This window comes from Ictalurus furcatus, chromosome 16 (assembly GCF_023375685.1).
Source record: "Ictalurus furcatus strain D&B chromosome 16, Billie_1.0, whole genome shotgun sequence".
NCBI classification, from domain to species: domain Eukaryota; kingdom Metazoa; phylum Chordata; class Actinopteri; order Siluriformes; family Ictaluridae; genus Ictalurus; species Ictalurus furcatus.
The window spans coordinates 28,709,376-28,720,002 of record NC_071270.1 but is presented as its reverse complement, the minus strand read 5'-3'; the positions used below and the strand labels follow the sequence as shown (position 1 = coordinate 28,720,002).

The 10,627-nt window shown below is 39.9% G+C and overlaps 1 protein-coding gene across 3 annotated transcripts in view; it reads left to right on the top strand.

The window, feature by feature from the left end:
• The window catches only part of exd3 (exonuclease 3'-5' domain containing 3), a 50,303-nt gene that overhangs the window by 528 nt on the left and 39,148 nt on the right, over positions 1 to 10,627 (top strand). The window contains exons 1-6 of one of the 3 annotated variants that reach the window (XM_053644703.1): positions 227 to 283; positions 3,861 to 3,931; positions 7,515 to 7,579; positions 8,301 to 8,651; positions 9,566 to 9,619; positions 9,714 to 9,853. In XM_053644703.1, coding sequence (XP_053500678.1) covers positions 3,904 to 3,931; positions 7,515 to 7,579; positions 8,301 to 8,651; positions 9,566 to 9,619; positions 9,714 to 9,853 — 638 coding nt within the window. In that variant the 5' untranslated portion in view covers positions 227 to 283; positions 3,861 to 3,903. Of the gene's footprint in view, positions 1 to 226; positions 284 to 3,860; positions 3,932 to 6,901; positions 7,580 to 8,300; positions 8,652 to 9,565; positions 9,620 to 9,713; positions 9,854 to 10,627 lie in introns of those variants that run through there. The other 2 variants (XM_053644704.1, XM_053644702.1) reach the window with 2 other exon arrangements.

Here is a 10,627-nt window from a genome sequence, read left to right as displayed (position 1 = left end):
AATTCTACAGCTCAAAAACAGGCGTTTGACGGTTTATTAATAAGTTAGTGAAAATTAATACATACATGAATCAGTTCTAATATATATTTTGTTATATACTATTATATAAAACTGACAATTCAGACATCTAAAAAGTTAATGCGCAATAAGAATTTAGTTTTTTTTTTTCTACAAACGCAATACGCGTCACTTCATCAAACGTCCGTGAGACACAATACGCTTTTTATTTAGTTCCGACCGGAAGTGCACTACATTTAAATGTCTATTCCCTGTGTTTTGCAGTGTAAGTAAAACAAAATTCTACACTTGATAATACGCAGGAATAAAACTCAAGCAAACGTTGATAATGTAGATGTTTTATTTATTTATTTTAGTCGTTTTGTGTAGCAGATGAAAATGAAATAAGAAAAGCCCCAACGCTTAGCTTTAACTAGCTTGTCAGTTTAGCTAGCATGTTTTAAAAACGTGCCTGTGTGTGTTAGCTACTGAAATTAGCTAGCGCTTTGCATTCAGAATTCTGTCTGAATAATAATAATAATAAAACATTTTACGTGACACACAGCGCTGAAAAGTTCGCGATAATGTTATAAATATTTGTTGTTGTTGTTGTTGTTGTTGTTTTTTAAACGCCAAGCTGGTTTTAAAAGCGCGTGCTCACCGGTGCATCTATTTAAGCATACGTACTATTTTGTGTTTAATATTTAGTAGTGTTACTGAATCTCTGCATTTTAATTTCTCTTGTTCACCTCGAAATATTTCAGCCTAATAAATTTAAACATTGGGGAAAAAAACAGGGACACCAATTTATTATGACACCTTACCAACCTTATTATTTATTTTCTTTGTAATATAATTGTAAAGTTTGCTACTGGAAGAACTAATTACTGGCTTCACTTAGGAGGAGTATTCTTAATTGCCTGTGTGTGTGTGTAAACCAGTTGTAGCATGTTCATTTGCTGTACTATAAAGAGAGAGAGAGAGTTTAGTACACACTCTTTATTCCAGTTCTGTTCACACCTGAGATCCATAAATGCACCAAAGCTCATTAAACTCATCTAACTGAATTGAATGAATGATTAAAAAACAAACAATTAAAGGCTAGAAAATGTGGTTATTAAACCATTTTCATAAATAAAAGAATTCCTTTGGTCCAGGACTGGTGAAGTGAGGATGGGAGAAAGTTATTTTTAAGTTGTCTTATAAGAGGCACGACATTAAATAGAAATGCAAATAGAGTTTAAATCGGATCTGGTGGAAATAGAGAAAGGCGATGATGATTAAACTACTAAAAGTCTGTTTCTCGTGCTTCAGCGACCTGCAGTGAAAATTAGGAATCGTTTATTGTTGTGATTAGAGTGAAATCTTCTATCTGAATCATTTTGTTTGCTCCTCTGTGTAGTTTGGTGTGGCTCTGCACTCAGTTAAGGGGCGTGGCCTCAAATCTGAAGGCAGAGATTGGACATTAGATGTGATTTGAATGCTTTATTGGGAGCTTCTTATTTCATTTTACTTTATGTTTATGTACAAATTGTGTTCATGGATGGTTACAAACTATTGTATCTGTATCAGTCTGATATTATGCTTGTTTACTGGTAAAAATGGTTCTGATACCAGCATGTGGTTCCAGGAGATACTACATGACGTAATCCTAGTGTACGTCACTATCAGCATGCGACAACAACCAACATAAACAGAGCAAAATGAAATGTTCTGAGATGTTCCTGATCTCATTTGGGTATCTGTATTGGCAAGTCCTCATAAATAGTTCCTTCTAGGTACTGTAGAGTTTGTAGTTTTGGGTCATTTGCTGCTGCTTGGAGGGTCATTCTTCATTTTGGCCATGTGGTGGCAGTATAACAGCACATGTATAAGTGTGTGTGTGTATGTGTGTGTGGAGTTCAGTGCCAGGACCCTCCCCTGGGGAACAGGCGAGTGAGAAACAGTCCAGACTTCAGACTTAAAAAACATCTATAACCTCAAAGCATGTCATCCAGCCAGCTGGCAGCGAGCCCCGGCGTGGCCCGGCGTTCCCACAGGGAGGGAGTGTGTGTGTGTGTGTGTGTGTGTGTGTGTGTGTGTGTGTGTGAGAGAGAGAGAGAGAGAGAGAGAGAGAGAAATATGTGGTGTATATGTGTGTTTTTTCTGCATTTTTACACCTCAGGCGCTTTGCTCACATGTTACTCATCTCAATATCATAAAACAAAAGCTCCTCATGCTTGGTGTTGGTGTTGGTGTTACGTTTCTCCATCAATCTAACACCCAAAAACGGTGACGTGTGCACATCTGCTGATGAAAACGCACCCAGATTGATGGTGAGATGATGAGCAGATAAACCTGGTGTGAAATGTTTCCTCATTTGTCAGCAAGAACTTGCAAAATATCTCAGTGTGAAAGAATGAAAGTTATAAAAACCCTTGCTGGCGTGGATGTGAAGGATATCAGGAACAGATGCCCGAACAGAACAGGGGGAAGAGGGGGAAAAAAAGACTTGCGCTTTGGGTTTTACAGTTTCGGGTCATTTATCAAATGGTACTGAAACCTCAGCACCTGCGTGAGGATCATGTCTCGGACTCGGAGGAGAGTTCTCTTCCAAAATATATGTACGGCTGCATCCTAAATCCCGCGCTGCACGATACTGCTGTACGGAAGGATTATTTAGAAAATCGAGCAATTTAATCTGTGAATAAAAATTTCCAGCATGCCAAAACTATTTACACAATTACCAGTGCTACTACAGAACTCATAACGAGGTTTAATAAATAAACACGTCGTTAATTACAGTACCATATTTCTGACATCACACAATTCGTCATACCCAGGTATATATCAGCGTGAACGATGAACCAATGATGCGATTCATAACTGTTTTTAAAACTCTGTTTTGTTAAATTCTGACAAGTCAAATTCAAAATGTGACTCAACATAGTCTCGACAGAAAATAGTCTCAACAGATGCAAAATTCATTTTGTTTGCATAAGGTGAATCATTTTCCTCGTCTAGAATTGACTCTGAGTTTGTGGAGTTGACTCGTTTGTTTGTTTTGTTTGTTTTGTTTTTCAATGCATGTAATCAGTGAATCAACTCTTTTTGGAATTGACTTTGTTTCATGTTTCTCTAGCTCAGACGCTTAATGTGAATCGTTTTGTTGTGTGGAATCGACTTTGAATCTTTGGAGTTGACACATTGGGATTTTTAAATGCCTGGAATCAGTGAATTGACTCTTTTTGGAATCGACTCCCAGCAGCTTCGTTTCATTTTGTTCGATGCCAATGAGTCAAATTCAAATATCCGCCGTCTGCCTCTCTGTGTGAATAATTTTCGTTGCGGAATCGACTCTGAATCTTTGGGAATCTTTAGAGTTGACTCATTGGTGTTATTAAATGCTTGGAATAAGTGAATCGACTCTTTTTGTAATCAACTCCCTGCAGCTTCGCTTCATTTTGTTCGATTCCAACGATTCAAATCCAACTCAAATATCTGCTGTCTGTTTCTCTAGGTGAATCATTTTTTTGGATCAATCTTTGGATTTGACTCATTGAGGTTTTTAAATGGCTGGAATCATTGAATCGACTCTTCAAAAAATAAATAAATAAATAAATATGTATGTATATGTGTATATATATGTATGTGTGTATATATATATATATATATATATATAAATAAAAATATATACATATGTAAATAAATAATATATTTTAATTGACTGCCAGCTGTTTCACTGTGAACTGAACTGAAGTTTGATGATCCGATACACAACATCTCTGTGTTAAAAACATAAATAATATATTATTTAAAGATTATATACATTAGACTCAGTGTTCTCACACACTGAGGACTGAAATGTGTTTTTGTTTCTACAGGAAGCCGATGCAGTGCTGAGAGCACGCCACCTGCTGGAGAAACATGAATCGGACGTCCCTGAGATCAGACGGTACATCATTAAACATCACTATTCACTCAGTAATCTTTCTCATTTTTATTTTTTGTATTTTATGTTACTCTGTGTAGCGTGAGATTTAATAGGAAGCTATTCAAAATAATATCTGTTGGATGAAATGTTAATAAATTGTTTAATATATATTTTTTAATATCCTAGAAACAACCTCTATCACTAGAGATATGCCAGGATTTATGAATATGCACGAGCACATTTACATTTATTCATTTAGCAGCCGCTTTTATCCGAAGCGACTCACAAATGAGAAAATATGTATGCAAATGAGTATGCAAATCAGACACGCCCCCGTGGCCACCTGCCATTCCTAAAATATCGTTATCAATATTAACTTTAGCTCGCTTATAACTGTGTCTTATAACGGAAAGAGTTTAATTATTTTATTAGTCTTTTTTTTAAAAAAAACAGTGTTCAGGGGTCCAAGTGGAATCCTTTTAGGAACCTTTTTTGTGAACGTATTTTATAAAAGAACCGTTAAAATGTACGCAGTTTCCCGAATGTAACCGATCAGCCGAGAGACGTTCTGCTTTAGTTTTGCACCAGAGCTATGACGCTAAGGCGTTTTTGTTTTTGGAAAGAAAAAAAAAATGGTTCTTTAAAGGTTCCTCAAGCGGTTAAGTGGTTAACTAAAGGTTCTTAGTGTTCTAAAGAGGTTCTGCTTCTAATTGGGAACTAATCTGTTGTAGGGTTCTGCGTAGGAACTTTACTGGTTCTTCCAGAAAGAAAGCTGAGGAACCCTTGTGTCTATGAAGAACCTTTACAATGGAAGATAAAGGTTCCTAGTAGAACCGTCTAAAAAAGGGACGTTTTTTTTTTCACTGAGCGTATGCAATCTCCATTTCAGATGAAAATTTTTGCTAAAATAGCTTTTTATTTACGTTAAATTCCACAGAGATGCTAAATTATTCGTAATAGGTTTATATTATATTAAGCTCTGCCTCTCGCCTTTGAAGGACGGAAGACGGATTGTATGACAAGCTAGGTAAAAGTCATGTGGAAGATAATATTGTTGCTTGTTTGTTTGTTTGTTTGTTTGTTTGTTTGAGACTGCGGTTCGTAACGACGTTGTTTAATGTCGATTCAGGTTTGTGTAAATAATGTCGGTGAGATCGGCTTCTATCGTTTGTTAGCCGGATTAGCCTCGTAGCTGCAGTGCAGAGCTGAAAAAGAAAGAAACGTTCAGACACTGAACATGTGTTAGCGTTTAGGTGAAAGAGGAAAATAAAATAATTGAAAAAAGGTGCATTTTATTTTTTTTCTTTAAACCTCCCCTTTAACTCATAACTCTCACTGCTCCTGTTCAGTTCAGGAACAACCCACATTCCACCGTCTCCTTCCTTTCATCCGGCCTTCCCTGTGTGTGTGTGTGTGTGTGTGTGTGTGTGTGTGTGAGTGAGTGTGAGAAAGAATGGGGACAGGGTGAGGACAAAGACGAGAGATTGTCAGGTGTGTTTTGCTCGACTGTCGCCCGGGCCGTGGAGACTCATGGGAAACGACTGAGTGCTCTCTCTGTGTGTGTGTGTGTGTGTGTGTGTGTGTGTGTGTGTGTCAATGTGTGTCAAAGAGGATTGTTCACAGGTTCGTGTTTTGCTCGGAGATCTGTGCAGAAACATGCAGCGGCGTTTTTGTGTCTCAGCTCTGTCCTGTCATGTACGCTGGAACACCGGCGCTGCGATTTATGTAGTTTGTGTAAAGTTTTCTGTAGGGACTCGCACAACCGTGAGAGTGTGCGCGAGTGAGAGTGTGCGCGAGTGAGAGTGTGCGCGAGTGAGAGTGTGCGCGAGTGAGAGTGTGCGTGTCGCACGACCTCATCAGGTTAAGTAACTCCCCGTTTTTATTTTACGAGGCCGTTTGGGAAAACGTGACGTGACCACAAACACACGTGTAGAATGGCGTTCAGATATAAAGTTCGAAGTACGAAGTTTCCGTTCTCCGACATCAAAAATGTTAAAGAACACACAACATATCGAATTGTTTGTAAGATGAACCGTAGTGGGGTTTGACTGTTGTTGTGGGTTCTCTTGCTGTGGTGTAAGAGGAATAAAACACGCCTAGGGGTGGATTGATTTCCTGTAACAGCACACCCCGGACTGGTTCTGCTCAGATCTGCTCGTCCAGGATCCCTGATCTGCTTCAGAGGAAATCCAAGACAAACAGGAGAGGAGGAGGTTTGAGGGGAGAGAGAGAGAGAGAGAGAGAGAGAGAGACACACACAGAGAGAGACAGAGAGAGAGTGAGACACAGAGAGAGAGAGTTAGAGAGAGACACACACAGAGTGAGAGAGAGAGACACACAGAGAGAGACACAGAGAGAGAGAGACAGAGTGAGTGAGAGAGAGACACAGAGCGAGTGAGTGAGAGGGAGAGACAGACACACACACACACACACACAGACAGACAGAGAGTGAGAGTGAGTGAGAGAGAGAGAGAGAGAGAGATTTGAGGTGTTGGCCACACAGCATGTTGTTTTCAGCATGGCTCAGACAAGTGTACACACTTCCCCTCCACTCCTCTATTGTTATCACTTCTTTTTTTCCCGACCCTCCTCCTTCTTCTCCTGGAGAAAACGTCTCATCTTCTCACAGTATTCTGTCTCTCTGAAATCATTCCCAAAAACACAAAGGCTCAGCACCTCTCCAGCTCCAGTGCCTTCTCCTCCTCTTCATCCTCCTTCTCCCTCTCACGCATATTAAACGGACATTTTGTGACCCTCTTTTTTTGTTGGCTCCATTCACATGCGGCGTGAACTCTCTACATGTAACGGAGAGTCAGAGCGGAGGGAGGGAGGGAGGGAGGGAGGAAGGAGATGATCAAAGGGCGTACGTTTCTTCTTCTCCAACATCCTGCTTTTAGTGAAGGCGCTGTGACACGGACACCGGGGGGGGGAGGGGGGAGGGGGGAGGGGAGGGGGTATTGCGGGATTAAGGTTAGGGTTAGTTAGGGTTAGCGGTAGGTGGGGTAAGAGTTAGGTAGGGTTAAATCTACATTTAATGTCTACAGAAATTAATTCATTTGTATTTTTTACATAAAAAAATTAAATAATAATTAAATGAAGAAAAATTGTGTAGGTTTTTGTCTGTAAAATTGTTCACATTCTACAATTTGTGAAATTTTAACATCAGCTTTTTTTAAGTTTATAATTATTTTGAAAAAATTACCAAATTAATAAAGATCTTACAGTATACATAAGATCTCAGAAACGTGCACTGTGCCATTTATCACAATATCGCTAAAAAGAAACAAATATAACGTTTAAATGTTAAAAATGTAAAAGTTATGAGGTTTAAAAATAAAATAAAAAAGAAGGAAAACTGAAAATGTAAAGTGCTGTGAGGTTAATGGATAAATGAGAGTTTTTGTGGGTTGAAGGTAAAGAATGGAAACATAAATACGGTTAAAAAGGAAAAGGTCATGTTTAATGAGAGCTGAGCACAGACTCGCACACAGAGAACAGCGAGCGGGAAAAGTGTCCGCATGAAGAACGGAAGGAAAGCGGATGGGAACGCTGAGGGGTGTGTGTGTGTGTGTGTGTGTGTGTGTGTGTGTGTGTGTGTGTACAGGTGATGACGTGGCCGTACTGAAAGAGCAGCTCTGTGCCCTGTGGTACAGGAAGGAGCTGGAGGCGGTAAGAACTCAGAACATCACTAAGCCTTACTGCTGAAGTTCTTACAGCCACAGCATACTTTTTATCCATTTACAGTTACATTTATTTCCTGTTCTCACTGACATTATAGCAGCTTCAGACTATTCATATTCTCACATCCTGAAATGTGGAAATGAAACCACTTTCACATGAAATAAGACTTTGTTTTAAAATAAACTAAATACTAACTGGTATTTGTGGATATATTTTATTATTATTATTATTATATATTCAACTTATAACCAAAAATAATTAGTAATATGTACAGCTTTGTGTCGCATTAAATTTTAGTAATTGAAGGGTTTTTGTTTGTTTATTTATTTACTAACTGATGGACATTTATAACGATATAAATCTCCATCTATTTTAGAATAATTTTTATAACATTTTTCCAGAAGGATGTTTTGTGAATATACATTCAATAAAAGTATTTTAAAAAAGTATTTAAAAAAGAACAAAAAACACTTTCACCTTTTCTTCAGTCTGCTGCCGTTTTTTTCTTCTGTCTCTCTCTGCTGAATTCTGATTGGTTCGTTGTAATAGAAACGATTAGAATTTTGTCACATGGTAATAAAGTAGAGTAAGTGTAATATCTTTGCCGTTATAAAGGTAGAACATGGTTTGTTTATCGATAAAGAATTTATACACTGAAGTGAAGGAAAGCTGTCTAACGTTCCGATCCTGTTCCCCTGGTTTCCGCCAGCTGAGACTACAGGCCGTGAGCGGGTTCTCCCGGTTCCACTCGCCCCTGGCCGGGCTCCTGACGCTCCTGGACGGCTGCCCGGGTGTCCACAAGAGCAGATCCACCACGCTGGGGCAGATCCTCCTCACCGAGTTTGTGCGATGGAGACGCGGCCGGGAGCGGGTCAGCGTGAAGGAGCTGGAGGACGAGGAGGAGAAGCGGAACCTTCAGCTCCGGGCTCTAGAGCTCATCACGGCCTCGCCGCAGGGATGCGTGGACCTCCTGCTGGAGCTCTACGAGCTGAAGAGCCTGGAGACGAGCCTGCTGCTGGAGCACGTGGCCTTCCTGCAGATCAGCCGCTGTTTCAGAGAGGTCTCTTTTTTTTTTTTGTTTTGTTTTTTTGTTCTAAATTTTTTAACTCTGTTGTGTCAGAACAGATTTGGCCTTGGGGCAGAAATTAAACTTTGACAGACGTGATTGACGCTAAAGATCCTGCCAACTATTTCAATCAGATGAGCGCCAAAAACACCTTTCCCAGACAAAAAAACACCCCTGAAATTGGAGCTTAAATTACCATTTATATTTTATTTGTTTTTTAAAATACTATTTCTTTTCTTACATACCAGTTTAGATTTTATTCATGTTTTAAAATACCATTTATAAGTAATTTGTATTTAAAATACCCAATTTATTTAATTTATTTTAAAATACTAGTTGTTTTCTTGAATAAGTTTCTATTTCTGTTTTGTTTATTATTTTGCTCTATTTTGTTTTGCCGTTTCTGTTTTAAAAACTTTTTTAAATACCGTTTTATATTTAGTTTGTTTTGAAATACTTTTTTATTTAATTATTATTATTATTATTTCTTAATGCGATTTATATTTGATTTTCGCTCGGTCTAATGTTGAAAAATAAATAGTTTAAAACTGGATGAGGAATATCGCTGCACCTTTAGGAGGACTCTATGAATATGCATAAGTATGCAAATTAGGGAGCGCTGCTGGGTCCTCCAGCGAAATATCACTAACGTTAGCTTGCATTAAAAAAAAAAAATCGAAATAACGAAAAACAAGTCAGTTCATTTACCATTAACGCATTCTGTTACCATGACAACCACTACCCAACTTTAGCTAAAAGTGTTCAATTTGGCTCAAATACTCCAAATTGGAGATATAAACGTCACCAGTTTAAAGGTCAGGAGGTGTTTTCCTTCAGCTGAAAGATTAAATATGGGAAAATACTGTATAATTGACAGAGTTTTACTGAATGGTTTGTTTTCCCTGCAGGCCGCGGTGCTGGGCATGAAGTTAGGACTTCAGGAAGAACTCAACATGGAACAAGTCAGTAATTTTATTTAAAAAACAAAACCCCTCCAATCCCACCGTTCCTGTTGTTCCCGCTTCACCCTCGCTCTCCACTTGTCTCGTCTGTCAGATGTGTGTTCCTCTGATCCTGATGGACAAGCTGTCCCTGGCCGAGGCCTATGTTCAGGATCACGCTGACCTGCAGGAGCGTCTGATTCGGCTGCTGGACTCGTGGTGCAGTCCAGACTTTAACCTGGAGAACGTGCGCAGGTGAGAAGACCGACACCAGCCTCTCAAAGAGAAATCCACTCTGAGCACACAAGCATATAAAGTTTCAGTGACGCGCAGCGGCTGCTGTAATTACACGCTCGTGTCGTGGTGGAGTTACGCTAATTACACGTTTCTAGATCGTAAAAAGCGTCAAACTCGTAATCACGAGCTGGGAACCTTCTGGAATGTGAGATGTCAGAGAAATGGTGGAGGCAGTGAAGAGTGTCAGGATTTAAATATTTTATATTACTGAATCTACAGTAAACAGTGAAGGAGGCGTGGCCTCCGTGTGTCTCGGTGAAGGTGTGGCCTCCGTGTGTCTCGGTGAAGGTGTGGCCTCCGTGTGCCTTGGTGAAGGAGGTGTGGCTTCCGTGTGTCTCGCTGAAGGGGGCGTGGCCTCTGTATGCCTCAGTGCAAATGAAAGAGATGAGGCTTCTGTGTGTATCTGTCACAGTGAAGGAGGCATGGCCTGTGTGTCTCAGGAAGGAGGCGTGATCTCTGTGTGTGTCTCGGTGAAGGGGATGTGGCCTCTGTGTGTCTCAGTGAAGGAGGCGTGGCCTCTGTGTGTCTCAGTGAAGGAGGCATTTACTCTGTGTGTCTCAGTGAAGGAGGCGTGGCCTCTGTGTGTCTCAGTGAAGGAGGCGTGGCCTCTGTCTCAGTCCAACTGAAAGAGGTGTGGCTTCTGTGTGTATCTGTCACAGCGAAGGGGCGTGGCCTCGATGTGTGTCTCTTTATGTTCGATTGTGTATGTGATAGTGTATGTCTGTGTGTGTG